Below are 21,512 nucleotides of genomic sequence, written 5' to 3' on the forward strand. Positions count from 1 at the left end.
GTTTCATTTTTCAATTATCAAATTTACATCTCACTTCCTATTTATAGATTCCAATTCTACATCAAGTTATCCCGCCAAATTCTCTTTATTCTTGACAGCCGCAGGTACAATCCTGCTGCATTCATCACTGACAAGATCACTGATAACATGGAATTAAGTATTAGTCATAATGATTCAAATTCAAGCGTTTTTTTTGGACCTAATATCGTTTGAATTATCGGAATCCAGTAAAAAGGGCTAAGGCCTATGCCGATGTAAACCTTAGCATCAGTTATTATTCGGCTATAATTTTTTTAATTTTTCTTATCGGAGTTACAAAAGAAGAAACTAGGTGCCGTTACTGCCTATGTAGCCCAATGGCGGTTGTTGTTACTTGTTACTTGTTAATGCTTTATCATTATGCTTTATCATGCTGTGAAAAGCCTTTAACATCAGAAAATTTATCCCACCTGAGAAGTAATGCAGTTGGTTGCTGTAATTCCATTATTGCGGTTTTTCATCATGAACATTTCAGTGTGCATCTTAGAAAATGTAAAGATTGATATGCTCTTTAAATTTTTATATTGTCATTAATATAACACATTTTTTTTTACAGAGCACGCAAGATCCCCATGGACATCCTTGAGCCAATGCTGGAATTTGTCATCTTCAAGACTTCAAGACGTACATTCATCCAGCTTCACTACTTCAGTGCTTCTTATCTGCTAGCCTGCTACACAACTTTTCTTGCTTAACTGGCGAGTTGGATCACTTCAGTTGCTGTGACACACCTGTACAGTCACTCACCACGGGATTATGGCCAGGTACCGGACAATTGACTTATTTTCGTAGATTATCTACTAGTAATCTATTTGCGTTAAACTCTGTCAGTGTCATAATTCCAAAATCAGGTCCTTCTTGCGCGGAAAAGTGATCCTTAGACTTAGACGTGTTTCTTTTTTCTAACGCTAGATGGCTGTTCGATCATTTTCAGCTGTCAAAACAGTCAGTTTCAGTTACTTTGCAAATCTCTTTTAACATTTATCGGCAGCTATTGTGTGGAAATTTTTTAGTGAAAACTGACGATAACTATCCCGACAACAATGCTCACTTGTTAAATTTTCGATATTTGCTTTTTTTTTCTACTTCCGGTTTTCTCATTTTAGTCAGTAGTTCAGTAAATATTCATTCGAGGAGCAAAAGAACCACATATTCGTGATCCTCGTCGAATTTGTAGTAAAGTTTATGTTATCTTTTTTACGTATTCGTACTTCCGGTTTCGAAAATTTTCCTGATGCATAGAATTTATTTTCATGAGATCATGACAACGATCTATCAATAAAATGTGAACGATATGATAATACATTTAAAAGAATTAAAACATGGAGAGTGAAAAAAATGGAGAGATGGAGCAACTACAATACGCAATTACAGCACATGTCACATATCCACTTCGATTACACTTACACGACACGATTTCATTAAGTTCATACAGTTTGAGTAATGGAGCTATCCTTATGCGGGCCCCAGTAGGCCTTCATCCCTGTCAGCTGCGTGAAGGTGGTTAGAGACCACTCTCATTGACCCTTGGATGGCTGCAAGTCGACTCTTCCGCCTGAAACGGCGCCACGCATTAGGTTGTATGTTGAGGGAGTTGGCCACCGCGTTGTTGGACGGCATCCAGGAGCCCAAAGCGCCGATCACCACCGGAAGCGTCGGTCCAAGATGACCATATTTGGCCACTTTCCGGTCGAATCCAGCTTGTAGGGATTCCGGAGCATCAAAAGGTATCGTCACGTCGATGATGAGCTGCGGTGTTGCGGAGGTGATGACGATATCTGGGCGGAGGGTAGTGTCCGGGAACACCTGGTTGACACGAATCGTGTGACCGGCCCTGCAGATGATTTTGGCCAGTTCCAGCAGAATTGCGTCGTGTCGCCGTCCGATTTCCGGAAGGTTGACCCGGCAATGGCTGGTCACGTGCGACGTGGTCTCGGCGTCCGTCCTGCACCTTCGGCACTTCTTGTCAGGAGCCGAAATTCCGGGTGTGCCGAAAAGAGGTAGGATGGATAGTCGGCTGCGATGGATCAGCTTCCATTCTTCGAAGTTGAGTTTGGTGCGTGATGATGTAAGCCTGGCGATGTCGCTCGACGAGTCCAAAAGGAGACCTCTTGCTACTCTTCCCTGGTTTGAGGCGTTGGAGAGTTCGGTTGTCCATCGGCCCCTGATCACCGTCCTCAATCCGCGGACAGCCTTGTTCGACAGGCAGGAGACGTCATCAGCGATCACTTTTGAAAGGGAACTATCGCTGGATACGTCGATCCTTGCGTGAAGACGCCTGGCTGCTTTTCGCGTTCGAGTCCATGTGTTCGGACCGCACCCGTAGAACCGAGTGTCGTACAGGCCCCCCTGTGTTGAGCCAGACAGGAAATCGGAGAGGGGGAGCGGCACATCCGTGGCTTGGTCAATACCCCTGGAGACGGTTTTCTCAAGTTGGGCTCTGGCAACGAGACGGACAACTTGATCTTTGCTGTCCAACAGTTGAACGGCCCTGGCAATCGTCCACACATCAGCGTCTTTTTTAAGCTGAGAGGCGCCAAGCCCCCCAGCCCTCCGGTCCGCAAACAAGAAAGCAGTGTGGGCTGTGTGTGGCACGTATGCCACTTGGCGGAGGAATTCCGCACACCGAGTGTCCAGCTCGTCAAGGAAGCCCCTCTGTACGCGGCCGGTCGCCAGGTGATGCGAGAGAGACGGCAGGAGGTGCGCACGAAATACCTCCAGCTTCTGCCAAGGAGCCAGCAAGGAGTCCGCAATCTTGACTAGCTTCTCACGGAGGTCTGTGGCTGGTCTGAAGGTGAGCTTAGTTCCCATAGGGACGCCAAGATAATTTTCATACTCCCCTACATCCAGTGCCCGAATCTGGACACCGTTGATGGAGAGCTTAGTGGACGTGCTGGCTCTACCGTTGGTAATGGTGAGAGAAGAGCACTTCTTGGCATTGAAGCGGAGACCGAGAATTGAGGCTGTCGAATTCATTCCATCGATAGTCGATTGTAGGCTGGTAGTGTTGGAGTCGGCCGCAGAGATGTCGTCAGCATAGGAAGTGGATTTCAGGCGAGTATTGAAGAGCTGAAATCCATGGGAGTTCGCCTTGGCCCGGCGGACTAGAGGCTCCGCTGCAAGATTAAAAATTATGGAGCTAAGCCCATCGCCTTGGCGGACTCCGGATGTCGGTCTCACCATCACCAGCTCCTTGCCGACAACGAAATGGAACTCGTTATGTTGGTAGATGTCGGTAAGGATGCTCCTTAAGGCCGGAGGGACTGGAAGACTGCAGAAGAGTTGGTTGAGGTAGTCGTGAGGAAGTGATCCAAAAGCATTGGCCAAGTCCAGCCAGCAGATTGTTAAGTTCCTTTTCTGGGACTTGGCCTCCTCGATGGCACTCTCGAGCAGCATTGTGTGCTCCTGTATTCCGTGCACCCCCGGGAGGAAACCTTTCTGCTCTGGTGAAAGCCACTCGTTGCCGCTGGCCACTGTGGTGATCCGGGAGGCAATGCATCCGGAGAAGAGCTTGTACAGCGTTGAGAGGAGTGAGATGGGCCGGAAGTTGCTGTAGTCTTCAGTCGACCCTTTCTTGAAGATCGGGATGGTTCGGGCCGATTTCCAGCACTTCGGTACACCAAGGCGCCACACTGCGGCATAAAGGACCTCCAGCAGGCGACATTCCGGATCCAGACGGGAGATGTCCTTGTACTCGACTCCGTCCGCTCCTGGGGCCGTGTTTGAGGCTCTTTTGAGTTTCCTGGCAATCTCAGATCTTGCTGGTGGGCTGGCAAGATGTTCGAGCTCTTCCTCAGATGGATTAGCCCAGCTGCATCCATCGTACACCCGCCTCGCTTCAAGTACTGCTGCCTCGGACGGGCGGGGCTGTTCATATGCACCCTTCAAGAAGTCAGTGGCAGCCTCAACAGTGCCGGTGTAGGCCTGGGAGGTCTCGCCCAGCACCTTCCGCACAGCTCGTTTCGGGAATCGCTTGAAAAGGGCTTGGATTCGGCCGGCCTCTTCCTTCTTCTTGGTGTTGTCTTTTTTTTTAATCCGCTGTTGTTGTCTTGACTGCTGTCTTCTATGAGCTGCAGGACTGTTCGGTGATCGCTCCTGAACCACTTGCTTTCTGCTGGCAGTAGGATCATCCGACTTTTTAGTGAGTCGATGCCAGTCGGCAGCGCAGCTTTCTGTCGCCAGATCCATATCCTCACGGTTGGAGCAGCGTAAGAAAACCGGGGCCCCAAGGGTAAAGAAAGCCTCAGCTGGAGATAAGGTGGAATCGACGGTCTCCTCCGCATCGTCATCGCTCCCATCCGATTCCGTTTCGCTATCAAGTGGCATAGTGATCACGATTCCAGCACTCCGAGATGGTTGATTGCAGCGGAGTGAAGCGTCCACAGAGAGGTTGCATAGGAGTTGGAGGCGCGCATTGATGTTGGAGGCGAGTTGTTGGTGACGCCATGGTTGTTGATGTTTCCCCTCCTATGCTGACGGCCCTCGGCCAGCGTGGTCGGCGAGCGACGTTCCGGTGGTGGGGACCAGGAGTCATCACTGGCTCCTGAAGCAAGATTTCCATCCGGGGTCTCAACAGCCACCAGCTGAGCAGGAGCAGGTGAGAGCGGAGTGGTGCTAGGAGCCGAAGCGTCTGTCCAAGTTGGTGAGATGGCCGGCGCAGCTGCCGGTTGCCTGGTAGAACTAGATGGCCGGCATGGAAGCGAACAGTACTGGCGGCTACGCGAGGTTCGAGAAAAGTAGTTACAGCAGGCTGTGCTACGACAGCGGATGAAAGTCGCGGCATTCGTCGATGAGCGGCCAGGAGTGGTAGCAGGGCGGCCGGACGGAGATGGAGCCCAAGATGTGTCGAGGCTTCTGGCAGCTGGAGAGCTGGAAGGAGACTCGGTGTAGATTGGTGGGGCAGCTGGTAGGCTAACGGCTGGAGCTGGAACGACTGATTTATGGCCACGGCCCAGACGCTTGGCAGCTGCAGTAGCGATGACTGACGGGTAGCAGGCGGCCGAGCAGAATTTCTTTCTGTTGTTGGAGCTGAAGAAAGTGTTGGTGCATGCCTCGTTCCCGCAAGCCTTTTCCATCTTAGAAGAGTTGGTGTAGTAGAGTCGGTGTAGTAGAGTCGGTGAGGTAGAGTCGGTGTAGTAGGATCGGTGTAGTTGAGTCGGTGTAGTAGAATCGGTGTTGTCGAAGAGAGCTGTAAAACGGAGAGACGGCTGGCGCCCAGATGATCAGTAGATAGTAAAATTCTTAAAATTTAGCTTGCCGGAGGAATAAAATATGATGATAATAGTGATGATGATGTAGGGAGCGTCGAGAGACTCCGTTAGTTGAAGTGGCTTTATTCCTTGATGCCAAGTATCGTCCTTGCATGCCCCAGTGGCAGCTGCCATCTGGTGGCGTTGTTGGAGTGCTGGATGGAGGCCACCTGGTGGAGAAAGTTGAAAACTCGGGCCGTAGCGTGGAGCAGAGATCAGAATAAGCAAATGCAGATAAATGGATGAGAGGATGGGTCAGCTCGGACAAAAATCAGCAGTGGCGTAGATTGATCATGCGGAGATGAAGACGAGCAAGCGATATTTTAAAACCTGCCCATTAGTTGAGTCCAGTGGAGCAGTATCAGCCGGGGCAGCGGTGAGGTGCCGAAAAGAGTGGAGATAGAGAAGTTGTCGTAGCCGAAAAGTGGTTGCAGCCAAGATGTGCGGTGTGGTGGTGGGAAGCGATGCGGTGATGGCCAGCTGCGGTGGAAACCAAGCTAGACAAAATGCGGCAGCTAGGCTAAAAATTGAAGTCGGAGCACCGGAGTATTAGCTCGGGCACTGGAGTAGAAGAAATAGCCTCGGTGTAGTAATGGGAGCGGCCAAGAATAGTCGGAGCACCGTAGATAGTTCGCTGGGCAGCGGAGTAGAGTTTTGCACGGCATACAGGTGTAAGGCGCAAAACAGTAGGAAGGACCTCTAGCGGCAGAAAGTTGGAGCTTGGGCCGGGGCGTCGGACTGTCAGATGGATTGACACAGTAAAATAAAACTTGCCCAAATGCACTAAAATCACGGCCGAAATGTGGGGAACACTTAACTGCACGAGTGGGCGCACTTTGGGGCACGAAAAGTCAGGATTTCTCACAAAAACAAGCAAGATCTTGGGAGCTGTTTTCATACACGACCGAACGCTGCCGTAGCAGACGACACCTCACCAACACCTGAACTATAGTTCAGGAAAATTCTTGATTTTGGCCAAATTTTGGATTTCGTTTAAATCACACCTAATCGACCCCAAATTTCATGGAGATCACGAATATGGGGTTTAATTTGACGACAGCTCAATGGTTGAGGCGTTGTGGTTACTTCCGGTATACTTCCGGAAAATTTTCAAAAAACTAGCAAGTGAGCTTTGTTCTGCTTACAGTTCGCAATATTGCAAGCTTGATTTTAAGTTTAAAAAATTGCATCTTTAAATCTTTGAACTAAAAAACCTGATTGTTTTTTCTATCTGTATTTTTTTACTTTTATGGCATTTCACTTAAAAACAATTGTTTTGTCTTTATTCAGGTAATGCAGAGGAAACGTCGAGAGATGGACACCAAAACGTCGCCGGCATCTCTAATATGTCAGCGCGGATCATCATTTTTTGTTGGTAATATGTTTGTGTCTGTGTTAGTTAACCCGTTGGCTGCCACGCCTTTGTTCTCCCCTGCACGGGCCGCACTGTTCGGTCTCGTGGTTTACAAGCCGCGGGGTCGGAAAGTCGCCAAGCCCAAAATTTGCCGCAAGTCGCCTGTTATAAGGCAATGCACCATAGTTCCCCCTTGTCAGCCCGGACTTGTCAGCAATGGCAAGTCCCACCTTGGTCATGGATCCTTCAGACATGGCGCGTAGAGAGTAGAGAACAACCTACGGGTTGTATGGCGTGGTAGCCAACCGGTTAGCTTAAGTGTATGTATGTATGTATATGTGTGATTGTAAAAAGTGGAGGAATTGTGGGTGGAGGTGGGAAAACAAATCAATTCTTATTCATGTTTATGTTTATTGTGTCTTTAAAACAAAGTAATGTTTAGCAAATAAAACAATATATTTGTTACAACTTTGAAGTCTTACATTCATGCTTAAAGACACTTGGCTATTACACTTTTTCAATAATTTTCTATGAAAGGTCCAATCACAATGCCTGCCATGAACTCCTTTGTTACGCCATCCTAAATGTAAAGTACAGAACTGTTGATATTAGACACTAAACAGTACGTTTCTTTCGTAACTTACCCTGAAAAAGAATTTCGTCCAAAGACCAGGATATGTCCGTATGAAGAGCGACTAAAGTAGTTACTTCCAAATAGGAACATCTGTCGCAATGTCGAAAGGTTTAAAGGTATTAAGGGGAAGTCTTACAAGATGGTTACCCGCAATTAAATATTTTTTTTCTCATTAAACATCCACGATACTCATCAACTATTAAAAAATAACCGATAAATCTGAACACGAATCCCGTAGAAGTACTTGGGTTCCTCTGTGTACTAAACTGGGACATCGTACGTGGTTGTGTAACATGATGCTTCTTCGGTGCAGTACTTGGAGGCTTCGGTGTTGTAGCTAGATGTAGCGTAGGTTGGGATCTATAGTAAAATGGTGCATCAGTGTAGCATTTCTGTTCAACGGAGTAGGAAGGAGCAGCTTCTATGTAGTAACTCGGGGCTGGTAATGCTTGCCCGTCTCAGTTGTGGCTGTGTAGATCGGGGCATAGTACAGGGCGCTTCAGTGTAGTGTTCACCCGTTTTGGTCGAAAAATTAGCTGGAGCCTCGGTGTAGTAGCTGGAGCCTAGGAAGTAGCTGAAGCCTCGGTGTAGTAGCTGGAGCCTCGGTGTAGTAGCTGGAGCCTCGGTGTAGTAGCTGGAGCCTCGGTGTAGTAGCTGGAGCCTCGGTGTAGTATCTGGAGCCTCGGTGTAGTATCTGGAGCCTCGGTGTAGTAGCTGGGGAGCCTCGGTGTAGTAGCTGGGGAGCCTCGGTGTAGTCAGATAGGGCAGCATACGTAGTTGTGTAGTACTCCGCTGTGTTGGTGGTGTAGCTCGAGGCAGAGTAATAATTCGGGGCATCGGTGTAGTAGCTGGGCGAAGCGTAAGTTATGGTATCATAACTTCCTTTTTTTTAACGACCCCTTCTACGCAGAATAATACTTCGGTGCTTCGGTGTTTAGTAATTAGGAATAATACTTCGGGGCGTTGGTTTAGTAGCTTAGGGCAGCGTAAGTTGTAGTGTAGTAATTAGGGGCCTTGGTGTAGTAAGCAGGGACAGCATATGTAGTCGTGTAGTATTCCGGTGCCTTAGTTGTGTAATACTTGGGAGCCTCAATGTTGTACTCTAGCTCTTTGGTGGTGTAACTCGAGGCAGACTTATACTTCAGAAATTCGGTGTAGTGGCTCGGGGCACTATAAGTTGTGTGGTACTCTGGAGCCTTGGTGGTATAGTGCCGGTTGTTGCGTATTTTGTTATGTGGGAGGCGGCGTAGGTGTGGTTAGGTATTCACCATACCCAGGAGATATCAGTACACCAGTGGTCAACCCAGCCATCAACGAAACAACACCCAACAGCAGCACGACACCACGCTTATCTAAACAATTTATAAATTTAAACATTAATATTTATTAATAACAGGAACATTTAAAAATAGCAAAAAGTTTCATTAAAACAAAGATCCATATCAAAACAGAATATTTACCCATGATTGCGAATTGGTTTTACGATGTAGGAGACAGTTGGTGACAAATATTGCACTGCAGTTGTTGCCGTGTCGGAGATCCTCACTCGACTGATTTACCTTCGACTTTTCTCTCTCGTTTTATACGATTTTTTTATCATCCTCACCTCTTAAGCCTTGCGGTTATTGTACCTGCTTGAAAATGATGAAACACGTCCCGTTCTCACCCAACCTCTACACCACTGCATGACACGTTTTACGTAAATATCTCCGTGACCTTCGAATGTGAAGGAAATGCAAACTGCCCTTTCCTTTTGAAAGTTGACGTTGCTGGGGATGGGTCTACAACAACCAATATCAAAATGAATACCAAATGGTTATGTAACACATCCCGTTCTCACCCAACCTCTACAGTCTACACCACTGCATGACAAGTTCTACGTGCCTTTCCTTCTGCAGGTTTACGTTGCTGGGGATTGGAATGGGTCTACAACAACCAATATAAAAATTAATACCAAATAATTGTGGCTTAAAACTCACTTTATACCAATTGAAATTAACAATGGCTCCTAAAATTTTCAGAAAGGTTTTCTACCTAATTAGACTACATCATCAAGAATTATTACCACAGTAATAAAAAGAAACATTGATTGAAATAATTACCCTGCAAATAGAAATTCCTTGGTTTTGGATAGTTTTGGAAGACAGCTTGCAAATTGGCAATGATATGGATTGGGCCATTTTATCTGTTGGTCACGAGCACTCTGCAAATCAGTGCCCACGAAAACATCAAAAGTGGCCTAAAAATATTTAATGAAGAATGCAAGACCATTAGCGAAATTTTATATTATCTATTTATTAAATAGAGTTTAACTAACCGTTGAAATTTTAGCCAAGCCACCTTTAAGAATCAAGACCAATATATTATCGATGTGCAACAGACAGGAATTCTTAAAAAAATCACATTCTTAAATAATATTGTAAAGATCTAGCCAAATTCTCTTAGCTAGCCTCTAATATATTAAGCGTTCAACTAAAGATTATACAAAGCAATACAAACCGGGACGAGCCATAGTACGGGTAATGCTTTAACATTGTAGCTTTATGATAAATTTTGTTATGTATAAAATGAAATTTGTGTTAAAATCTCGAATAAAGCACATCCGAGTTCGACCTGACAAATCACGAAATGAAACCTGAATGTCCACGATTAAAATTATCACACCACTTCACAGCACACCTTAGTTCTTACCATTGTTGGTGCTGTTTTCTTCCAATTGGTTAGCGACCGCGATCGACAGATTGGATGTTTCTCACTAAATCTTTTAAATCGGACCGTATTTTTAAAAAGAAAAGAAAAATTCCATATCACCTTCTTATTTATTTCCACCAGTTGACATCTATTTCTCACAGGAGTTTGACTCACGTTTTTTTTTTCAGCTGTGATGCCCTCTGCTTCTTCGGCGATCTCCGAATCCGTTAGCTTCATCTGACTGAAGAAGATTTAGACGCTCAGTTCTTCAAAGAGCACTTCCATTTTGGCAATGCTCGACGTCATACAGCCAGTGTGGAAAACTGTTCTACCATAACCAACAACTTTGGTATTAGAGATTCGATATTCAACCAAGAATGAATTTAGCTGTAACCACCCCGCTATTTACATCGTCGTTCTTTGCTTCTCCGTTCTTTTCTTCTTCTTGATCAAGGCGTTCCTGGTCTTGATTATCGCGTGCATGGTGGAGACGATCAACACACACAACACAGCTTCTGTCAAACCAAGAACACGAATCATTAGCAGTAGACAAAACGGGTACCATTCAGAAATATCTACCCGATATCTACCTTGACGGCGCTATAAACTCTCGAGTCTGCTACTTACGAGTCTGCTGTAATTCCTCCAGAAACCTTCGCTAGGGACGGAGAGTTGAGCAACTCCAGCAGACTCGGTAACTTGACTAAGGGCGCGCTCAAATCCTCTAAGGATGTCATCGCTTCCAATGACACTGACCTTTGACAACTTTACCCATCGGAATCAAAAGCGGTTCAAGGGAGCCGTTTTTACGTACGTATAAATCCTGGGAGAACAAGAACGAGAACAACAAGTCAGCACCACCAAAAGTCCAAAATACATTTCACTAACTCTAAAATTAGGCTGAAGATTTAAAAACATTTAAACTGACTACACCCGACTACACCTCACAGGAACAATACTTGCAGAAACATTAAGAGGGACTGAACATCTCCAAGGGCCTCATTCATGTTTTGTTTTTTATCATTCAGGTCCTAAAAAAGTGGTGCATGTAGTATTGTTTGAATGATGGACATCCAAACAAAACATAAATCCATTATTAAGAAAACCCCAAACTAGAGTCACTAGCAATCTTAATTGCCTTATGTTTTATCTTCTCATACAGGTAGTAGCCTAGGTGAGGTATATTTAGACACATTTTAATTATCTATTAGGCTGCAAAAATTTTAAATTAACCATTTCTTATGTGATATGCTCTTTACAAAATACAAATAAAAACAAACAGATTACCTTTTGTTATTATTCTGACAAGTTTGAAAACACAGATTCCTTTATTACAATATGACAAACAAATCATAATTATCAAAATAAAATTTTTTCCACAAGTCTGGAAAGAAAAAACAAGAACACCTGCTGATTTCTAACATTGATTTAAGTAGGTCTAATTAAATTAAGTGGGGTTGACTGCAGATCTGACCCACCTTTTACATTTTTCAATAAAAAGCTTCAAAAAGCGACAAACAAAGTGGTACCTGGAACTGACGAGTTAGGATCACTTACTGGAAAACTTCAGTGAAGATTAAACAAAACTTTGATCACCACGGTAAAAGGAAAACACATAGGAATGTAAAAGAAAAACTATTTACCACAAAGTAACTATATCATAAAGAGTTACAGAAAAATTGTCATACAGTGTCATTCTCAATCGAATGACTTTTCCGCAGTTTCGTTTAAAGTTAGGCAAGTAAAATTTCGTTTCTATACAGTACACATCGACCATGATGCTTATTGGGACTATTTAAAGGATGGGACGCTAAATAGATGGAACATGAGATGTCATCCAAGCTGCAATCTTTCCCTTACACAAGGCAACAAGAAACTTAATCACTTCATCGGCACCGAAAACACTTTATGGTGACTGTCAACAAAGGATGTCCAAAACAAGAAGACACCAACATGAACACAACAACAACTGCAATCCAACAATGAACCAGCTTGTACAGCTATGTCAGCTATTTTATCGGCAGTAATGATGGCGAGGGCCGCTAGATATCGTGGGCATAGTCGAGTCCGTACTCCGGAGCTTCATTGAAGATTCGAACTTTCGATTTTTATATTGTAGATGTGGTAGAAAATATAGCCTGCACAAATATGAAATGTGCAAGATGTGCAAGAATGAAAACCAACCACACTGTATGCTGCAGTTGCAGTAGTCTGCCGCAACTGTAGAATTCACAAATTCTTTCTTATTGCATGTAAATATATCTGTGCAGTGCTAATAACTACAGATACTACCTTGCTACTTGGTTAAACAGTTTTTTTGTATTCATTTGACATTTTACTTGAAAAATTCCATAGAGTTGAAGAGAAAAGTTAAATGGAGAGTTCGAAGGGAGAAAAAAAAATATCTTAGTAGAGTTCTGTAAATCCTTCTTAAACAATGTTTGTCTCTGCCTCCCGAAATCACTCGTTCCCTAGTTGAAACAACAACGATAATAAATTGGCGATACTCAAAAATAATGTACCAATGGTCTGTTCATTTTACTTGAGGTGTGTGTATCACGAATAGTATCGGTTGTCAATTTGCCATGTTCGGGTTCCTGCCAAATTTCGCGGTGCTCCAGGACCGGCTTTTCATCTGTGAAACAACAATTTATTAATTAATTCTGCAAATTTTTTTTATATTCGAATTAGTTTTTTTTTCGTTTTGAATTTTACCAATTTTTCCGCTTTTAATGGCCGTTTCGGATCCTTTAACATACGTTTGAAAACGTAGCAAAATATGGTCATTAAAAAGGAAAAAAATAAAAATAAATCAAGGAAAGAAACATACCACTGCTCCATATCTCCTTACTGCCGGTTTCCTTGGGAAATTCTTGAACTCCTTGAATATTTGTAGTCGATTTTCCTTCCTCTTTAGACCGAAAATTTAATCGAAAAAAATACAGTTAATAGTAACATTTCTAACGTTATTATAAATTTTTTTTTCTTTATACCTGATTTTTTTTCAGCGTTAGTTGAGCGTTTGGCTGCGGAGGCATAATCCTTTGCCGTTTCTTTTCCTTCTAAAATTGCATACGAAACAAAATTGTTGCAAAATGAATTAATTCAAAAGATGCTCACACGAAATTACAAAAATTAAATACTAACCATGACCTTTTTCGGCGATCTTTGAACCGGCTTCTTTCATCGATTCTTTGGCCTCTGTTCTCATGAAGATACAATCACTGTTAATTCTGGTCCCTTTAATTTATTGTTTTTAAATGAATATTACCATGGCCTTTTCCAGCTACCTCATCGCTTGTTTGCTTAGCTGATTCTTTTCCCCTAGACGCCATTTCTTTGGCAGATTCTTTCATCTCATGTCCTTTTTCAGCGGCCTTCGAACCAACTTCTTTGGCTGACTCTGCTCCCCTGGACGCCATATCTTTGGCAGATTCTTTCATCTCATGTCCTTTATCAGCAGCCTTCGAACCAGCTTCTTTGGCCGATTCTACTCCTCTAGAAGCCATATCTTTGGCAGATTCTTTCATCTCGTGTCCTTTATCAGCAACCTTTGAACCAGCTTCTTTGGCCGATTCTACTCCTCTAGAAGCCATATCTTTGGCAGATTCTTTCATCTCGTGTCCTTTATCAGCAGCCTTCGAACCAGCTTCTTTGGCCGATTCTACTCCTCTAGAAGCCATATCCTTAGCCGACTCCACTGTATCTGCATGATGAAAATAAACATAGAAATGAAATTTATCTCCCGAATTACTTCGTCGAAGAATCAACTTACCACGTCCTCTCTCCGCCATGCTAGACCCAGTGTCTTTGACATACTCTTTAGCTCGAGAAACAGAGTCTTTCGCAGAATCTTTAACGTCTACACACAAATGTTTATTAAATAAATACTGAAAAATTGGAAGGATAAAATGAACTTACCACGTCCTTTGTCGGCGATTTTGGAACCGACGTCTTTCACGTATTCCTTCGCATCTGAAAAGAGTTAAAATCAATTATTTCTTTTATTACAAATTTGATTTGATTGTTGTGCAATTTACCATGTCCTTTGTCAGCTACTTTAGAGGCGGCTTCTTTGGCCGTATCCACTCCCCTTGAAGCCAAGTTTTTTGCCGATTCAACCGCATCTTTGAAGCAAAATATGATTTCAGTCTTTGCATTAATTTTCCCAAAATCGATTTACACGCGTTGGACTTACCACGCCCTTTGTCTGCCATGCTAGAGCCAGTATCTTTTACATACTCTTTAGCTTCAGAAGCGGTGTCTTTCGCCGACTCTTTAACATCTGTGATAGAACGTCACAATATCAATAATGGTACACAAATTAATCGTGTTAAAAATCTCTTACCACGTCCTTTGTCAGTGGCTTTGGAAGCGGCTTCTTTGGCCGACTCAACTCCTTTCGATGCGACATTTTTTACCTTCTCTTTCGCTTCTGCAAACATGATACAACAATCGATCATGATTTCAATTTGAGATTATATCTATTTAATTTAAAAGTTCAACGTACCGTGTCCTTTATCAGCGGCTTTGGAACCTGTCTCTTTAGCCGATTCTACTCCTCTAGAAGCAACGTCCTTGGCCGATTCAGCCGTGTCTGAAAAGTTGCATTTTGCATCCAGCTCACATTTTTAATTGCAGGTCAAAATCGTTAAAAAGAAACTTACCACGTCCTTTCTCAGCAATTCTCGAGCCGGTATCTTCTAACTTTTCCTTAGCTCCGGTAGCAGTCTCTTTCGCCGACTCTTTCACTTCTGCGAAATGGAAATGTGCAACATAATTATCAATTATCCCCTGACGCAATTGAAGTCATTAACTTACCATGTCCTTTGTCGGCAATTTTGGAACCAGCTTTTTTCGATGACTCCTTGACATCTTTAATATGGACAAATCAATCATTATAACGAAACTGCGGTGATAAAGTTACAAAATGCAACAAAATTAAATTACCATGACCGGTTTCAGAAGCGGCTTCTTTCATCGAATGGCCCACATCTGCAACGCATCAATTAAAGGTTAACGACTTGCAAGATAAGCTGGTAATACTGAAATTCTATACCTTGAGCTTTCTCTGTGGCAGGTCGTACCCAATCACGAATGGACTCCACAAAGCCTTTGCCTTTCTTAGGTGCCTCCGATTCCGCTTCCTTCAACTCGGCTTCTTTTTCTGGAAACGACCAATAAAATAAAATAATTATGGATAATTAATCGACATCGAATGAAAATGCATTTTAACCTTGTTTCTTTTCCGCGATATTAGATCGAGCACCTTCCAGTTTTTCTTCTGCCCTCTCGCCTAGATTTTGGAATCCTTCTTTGACATCTATTAACCAACAATCGATCAAATAACTTATCGTTTTTGACATTGCCAAGTCATACCTTTTCCTTTCTTCGATATATTAGAGCCCGTCTCTTGCAGTGATTCCTTAACGTCCGTGGCCTTTTCTTTCAATGCATCCTTAGCTTCTACCATTTTCAAATAAAATTCAATGAATCAGTCTTATTATTATTTGTAAAATTGAATAGGCAATTATTACCACGCCCTTTTCCCATCACTGTATCTTTAATGCCAGTAGCGTCTTCTTTTACCGATTCCTTGGTTTCTGAAATTAAATATCAAAATAAATTTCAACAATCTTAATTTAAAGAAACTTAATCGTGACCACTTACCCTTGGCGATGTCTGCGTTGGATTTCGTTCCTTCGGGAGCTAAAAAAGAAAGGCAAAAACATTAGTTGTCTGCGTGATTGAACTGTTTTCAAAGAATGAAAATTAGTGGTAACTTACCCTTTGGCGTTTCAGCGAATTCGGGTGTTAGCATGTCACGGAGTGTTCCCAAAATACCTCTGCTTTCGTGATGTCCTTCGGGTTTCTCGGAAGACTCCTTCATTGACTCTACACCCTCTTTGAGAAAGTGAAAGTTCAGAGAACTGTCTAAATTAGAATATTACTGAAAGAGCATTTTACCTCGGCCTCTTTCTGTTACGTTGGAACCGGTCTCTTTGGCAGATTCCTTCGCTCCTTCAGCCGATTGTTGGACAGTTTCCTTGGCTCCTTCAGCCTTTTCCTTCATCGTATCCTTGGCTCCTTCAGCCGATTCTTTAAGCGAATCTTTAGCTCCTAAAACGGATTCTTTGGCTCCTTCAGCCTTCTCCTTGATCGTATCCTTAGCCCCTGCAACCGATTCCTTAAGAGAATCTTTAGCTCCTTTAGCCGATTCTTTGACGTACTCCTTTGCGTCTAAAGAAAAAGAATCAAGTTAGGAGATGATGTAAATATGTACGAATTTAAAGCTTCAATACCATGTCCTTTTTCGGCAATTTTGGAACGCGCACTTTCCAACTTCTCTCCGGTTTTAGAAGCCGCATCATAAGTTGTATCCTTCGCACCCATAAGTGTATCCTTAACGTAGTCTTTGGCACCCGTCGCAGCATTTACGGACGTATCTTTGGCACCAGTCACTGTGTCCACGACAGCTAAAATCCATTTACAGAACATGTATGAATATAAATTTCACTTGGAATACAACAATTTCGAAATTACCTTGTTTGCCACCTGAAAGTGTGTCCATAACATATTCCTGTGCATGTGCTGCGGTTTCCGATAGACCTAAACAACCAAATCATTTAAATTCCATCGAATAAATCATAACGGTAACAAAGACGAACTTACTATGGAGACTTTCGCTTACGGTGCTCTCAACAGACTCCTTGGCTCCGGCAGCGGTTTCCATCAAGTCTATAGTTATTACATATTTATATCATAACAAATTAGTTACCAAGTCCATTTAAGGTCTAGTACAATATCGTGTAATACGTACCGTGTTTCTTCTGGGTGTAAGTGTCGCGAATAGTGCCCAGCAAGCCACGAGCCGATTCTCCAACTTTAGCATCAGCTTTCTGAATATCTTCATGGGTTATTTCTGAAGAATGAAATAAAAAGAATTAACAAATCACATATGAAAGACACAAATCTAGACTAGGGCTATCTACCTGGTTTGTTTTCAGTTGAACTTGGCTTTACTGTACTAAGAACACTCTCAAGGAATGAGGGTTTGTTCTCAGTCTCAACCGCCGGTTCTAGAACATCAATATTGCGTTCAGATACAAAAACAACAGCATGGAAAACATAAATAGAAAAACATAAATTTTAAATTTTACTCACCAACTTCCCCTTCGACGTGGGTAACAGTTGTGAACTGCTTAGCTTCCTTGGGGTCGGGCTGTTTCCCGATGGGCTGCTGAATATCCACTTGTTTAGAATCCATAATTGCTTTTAAACTTGATCGAAATTGAAATCCAGATCTAAGTTGTAAAAAGCGCAAGTTAGAGACACCAATCAAACGATGCATTAGTACAAGTTTTAAATAGCTAGGGAGACAAATGGTAAATGAATACCTGTAGCAAAATGCAAGTCTTTTTAAATACTTGATGCGCCTTCTTCTGCAAGCGACGAGCAAGCGAATGATCTGAACACCAACCTTCGTCGCGCTCTCGCTTATAAAGCGATGAAAGACGTATACAATTCGATGAAAATGATACGATTGAATAACGTTGTATTTGTCATTCTTGGTCCAGCTTAGCGATACATTTATCGCGAAACGTAAAGCACAAGGGAACAGAGATTGAGAAATACGTTTTGCATAGTCATAGGACAGTTAATGGCATAGTAACGAAAACTATAATTAAGCGATATTTGTCTCGTAGTTTAATTAATTTACATAATGAGCTTGAAAGAGGTAGCAAAGTCTGGTAACTTCTTCACGACAAGTTGAAACTCAGCTTCGTTAATCGAACGATTGCCTTCTACTCCGGCCTCTTCTAGAATCTGCAAATTCAGTTTAAAAAAAGCCCATGATTTAGTCAAACTTGGTGGGTTTTTTCCAATCGTTATATAAAGGAATTTACGTAGCCGACGACTTCGTCCCGTTCCAATAATTTCGGGGAATTCTCTGAGGCACATGTTAAGAAATCGATAAGTCTCCCGAGATCAGAGGCTGTTAATAGACCGTCGTTGTCGAAATCTGAATTTTTGTGAAAAGGAATGTCAGCTTAAAAATTCGTAGGTAACCGGAAATACGATTTAAAATTACCGTAAATTCTAAATGCGAAAGATGCACGGACGCTAGCTGGAGCCTTCTCACAAAAGGCCTTGATGATACCAAGAAAAATATGAAAAAAATAGAATAACAAAAAACAAATGAGTCAACCGGATAGCTACAACCTTGAAGAAAGAAAAAAAGAAAATCTGAAACGTCAAAGAAAAGAAACTTACGGAAGCCAGATCGACAAAGTCGTCGAAAGAGAAACAATCGTCCTGCTTAGAAGAGAAAACGAATGCTAGGCGCTGTCGGAACGGATTGCACTGTCGACGAAGAAAGAAAAAGGTAAGAAATTAGTAAGCATTTCTTCCGCTGTTCTATTGTTTCTGTGAATGGCGTTGGATGGAAAAAAAACATTGAGTTCAAGAAAAACGTGACTTGCATTTACGATTGATCGGATGTGGGCCATACAACTTCAAGCGGCAAAAACTATACTGGCTGCTGTGATGTGAGAACTATTAGGGGTTCGGATGAGCTAATCATTCATAGGTTCAAATTACTTTCTACGTCGTCATATTTATCTGGCCGAAAGATACCGGTCGGGTTCGGCGCTCTTTAAACGAAGCATGTGAAAAGCCAGCGCTTTGGTGAGCGATCAAGGTCGTGATATCGGCGACATATATAGTGTGTGCGTTAACTGCGCAGTTGAAAATCTTTTTCCTAACACGTCATGTGACGTCTCAAATTTGCGCATTCCACGCAAAACGATGCCACGCACGTCGTTGTTGTCTATATAGTGACTTTGCATTAATGCTGGGTGAGAACGAAAACTCACGAAATCATAAAACAATTCGACAATGTTGGGGATTTGGAAATCATGAATTATGAAATCTGGGTCGTTAAGGGCGCGAAGCGTCGCATCTTAACCACAACATCCAGTTATCACCTACATATAATGACGTATTTCCATTTAAATCCTTGATCACGTTTTGCAACGATGGGTACAATCAAGAGAAAAAAGTGTGGGAAAATTCCCAATACTATTTAGTAAATCCGTTTGTTTTTACTAAAATAGAGTTCTTATCGCAAAAGTGAGTTAATACCTTGAGCTCTTCAATCGAAGCGAAAATATCCGCCGCTGGAAGTCGGACTCCGAATGGATTGGCTTTTACGGCATTCGGGTTGATACGGTAAAACCGGTCAAACAATCTAACGACAAACTGTTTATTATCTGGGCTTAATTTTATATGAGGAAACAGAATTAATCTTTTTTTACTAGTATCTTACCGAATGATATCTCTGCGGCTGAAGTAAGTGAGTTCGCCTGTTTTGCAAGAAGGTGAAATAGATCAAATCAAATTACACAACAGGAAAACAAAAAATTAAACAAAAATCGGCAAAAGTTACGAAACTTAAGCCCAGCTGCAATATGCACAACTAGAGATTTTTACTCACAGCATTCATCGATATCTTCCAGTGATAATAAAGTGGTTGGTTTAGCTCCCATTACTTTGTAAGTTCTCCTATGCTGGTGGGTCTGCGTCACGTGTTCAAAATTTTTGATCTGTCTCAAATACAACAAAACGGGAAATTCACGCTACAACGTGAAGGAAAGAACGGGTCTTGGGAATTGTCAAGTGACAACTGAAGAGACGTTAAATATCTTTAACGAAAAACGAAATCTTCTGTTGCAGAGAAAAAACTGACACGCCGTTTTATCTCGAGTGGCTTCGTGTGTTTGGGGTGGGTTATACTTTCTAAATTTATCGATAGCTCCAAAGTCAACTCACAACTTCCAACGTTGCACACAAAACCAAAAAATGCACGAGCACACGCCCATCAGACCATAAAAACACGTATCGTATTAGATACAGCCGGTGGATACTCACCTCACTAGAAAGTAGAACTCTAGTTCTACTATAGTCACCCGAAGCGATCGGACGTGGTGGCACTGGTGCGTGATTCGTATTACCTCACGGCGTGGCATGGCGGTTCCTGCTTTACTCTCCGTTGGGCTATACGCCGGATAAAACTCAAGCCGTGTCCTCAGGGTCTGTAAAATGATAGCTCTCCACTCAAGGACCAAGGAAATGGGCAGCCAATATATTTGCTTTATATTATCGTGTGGACTTTTTTCTTCCGCCTGAACTCATGTTCATGTTTTCAATGACAACCATTCTCATTCAATCCAAGTTTCTCCTATATTGGACACTTAATGCGTGGACTTCCGGAACTAAAAAAAAAAAAAAAACTGAAAATAGATTTGGAAAGGATTAAGCTTGTTGCAGGAAATATGTCTAGTTGTCTACCACTATACGTATATAAATTTTAAATTATTTGGGAGCTTTGTTTATTTTATTAACTCATCTACACAACGTGGACCTAAAATTCAAACAGTATTAAATTCGTGACTCCCACGAGTTTTCTTATTGAACTTTAGTTTCTGGATGTTGACATCAGGATACTTGGCTTGTAGCGCTTCCTTATCCAAATTAGGAAAACGTTTAAGGAGCATCGCTGCTTCTCTCTCATGAAGTCTAAAAATATAATTGTAAAGGATTAGAATTGCGTTCTCTCATTAGAATTTTTTAAATATAAAAGAGCTGGAAAAGGCGGAAAATAGAGGGAAAGGGAAGTTGTTCAGCAAAAAGAGAATTTTAACTGCAAACATAACTTACTTCACTTTCCTATTCTGCATTCTCAGTTCTTTCTCCTTCATTAAATATTGAAACTTGAGAGTTGCACCATCCTTTACTTGTGTCACTGCTTCCATTGCTTCACGAACAGTAGCTAACGGATCATCAGGATCTAAAGTTTTCACTGCTCTAGGATTTGGTGCTTTTTCTCCAATTTCCAGTTGCCAAAAAGCATCATTTCTTTCATGTACAATTTCTTCTATCCTTCTCATACTGTCTTGAACTTTGTCAATTCTTTCTGGTGAAGGGAACAGCCTGCAATCTTCTCGGCAATTGTGTTCCATTGTAAACAGCATATTCCGTTCCTTCAGCAGCACAAACCTGATTCATTGAACATTAATTATTATATATGTAGCTGATAACCAAAGTTGTTCAGATGCTATCCAAATTACAAATCCAAACCATATTACCATAATTTTTGGAGATCAACATTACTTTTGATTCGAAGCTCATCTAAAGTCCACGGACGTCCACTTTTTACTTCCTGTGCTCCAAAATTCTTTGGATCATCGAAGAATGCCATTAAGTTGGATTGCTTGAATGAAGTCGTGTGGATGGAAGCGACAACGTTTATCGGTTGAAAACTAACATTTTAAATAGATCAAAATAATTTGGATTCGTAATTTACAAATAAGGTTGGATTTGTTACCATTTTGAAGGTGATAATTGACTACGTATTGCTTGCTGATTTAATATTCGGCCAAAAGAAAACACACACGTAAGTAGCTTATTTCTCACGGAGGCGGCCATTGCAAATGTTGTTTAATTTGATTTGAGTCTTTCACAATTACTAGTACGATTGGTAGAT

General features: G+C 42.3%; 2 protein-coding genes and 2 long non-coding RNA genes across 4 annotated transcripts; all 4 read right to left on the reverse strand.

The window, feature by feature from the left end:
- Positions 1-7,157: 7,157 nt before the first annotated feature.
- LOC124352497 lies at positions 7,158-7,880 on the reverse strand. The gene is made up of 2 exons (XR_006921460.1): positions 7,287-7,880; positions 7,158-7,222 (listed from the first exon to the last, which is right to left on the reverse strand). It is a non-coding gene; the product is annotated as an uncharacterized LOC124352497 (long non-coding RNA).
- Positions 7,881-9,382: 1,502 nt separating this feature from the next.
- LOC124311687 lies at positions 9,383-11,241 on the reverse strand. The gene is made up of 5 exons (XR_006910131.1): positions 10,558-11,241; positions 10,365-10,482; positions 9,968-10,290; positions 9,594-9,889; positions 9,383-9,515 (listed from the first exon to the last, which is right to left on the reverse strand). It is a non-coding gene; the product is annotated as an uncharacterized LOC124311687 (long non-coding RNA).
- Positions 11,242-12,264: 1,023 nt separating this feature from the next.
- Positions 12,265-17,621, reverse strand: LOC124310939 (perilipin-4-like). The gene is made up of 30 exons (XM_046775118.1): positions 17,365-17,621; positions 17,132-17,271; positions 16,960-17,046; positions 16,788-16,889; positions 16,640-16,705; positions 16,511-16,576; positions 16,270-16,443; positions 15,935-16,207; positions 15,755-15,871; positions 15,638-15,676; positions 15,505-15,570; positions 15,347-15,433; positions 15,204-15,290; positions 15,027-15,134; positions 14,918-14,962; positions 14,789-14,842; positions 14,635-14,721; positions 14,478-14,564; positions 14,316-14,402; positions 14,166-14,252; positions 14,008-14,094; positions 13,889-13,942; positions 13,743-13,829; positions 13,239-13,673; positions 13,115-13,168; positions 12,961-13,029; positions 12,798-12,878; positions 12,683-12,715; positions 12,510-12,602; positions 12,265-12,438 (listed from the first exon to the last, which is right to left on the reverse strand). Exons 2-30 carry the CDS (start codon positions 17,232-17,234, stop codon positions 12,428-12,430), a joined length of 2,826 nt encoding a protein of 941 aa, XP_046631074.1. The 5' UTR covers positions 17,235-17,271; positions 17,365-17,621; the 3' UTR covers positions 12,265-12,427.
- Positions 17,506-21,500, reverse strand: LOC124311923. The gene is made up of 11 exons (XM_046776289.1): positions 21,354-21,500; positions 21,115-21,288; positions 20,687-21,025; positions 20,404-20,545; positions 19,464-19,605; positions 19,296-19,332; positions 19,112-19,217; positions 18,242-18,331; positions 18,060-18,117; positions 17,875-17,990; positions 17,506-17,794 (listed from the first exon to the last, which is right to left on the reverse strand). Exons 1-11 carry the CDS (start codon positions 21,452-21,454, stop codon positions 17,684-17,686), a joined length of 1,416 nt encoding a protein of 471 aa, XP_046632245.1. The 5' UTR covers positions 21,455-21,500; the 3' UTR covers positions 17,506-17,683.
- Between the last annotated feature and the right edge of the window lie 12 nt (positions 21,501-21,512).

This window comes from Daphnia pulicaria, chromosome 8 (genome assembly GCF_021234035.1).
Source record: "Daphnia pulicaria isolate SC F1-1A chromosome 8, SC_F0-13Bv2, whole genome shotgun sequence".
In the NCBI taxonomy this organism is placed as follows: Eukaryota; Metazoa; Arthropoda; class Branchiopoda; order Diplostraca; family Daphniidae; genus Daphnia; species Daphnia pulicaria.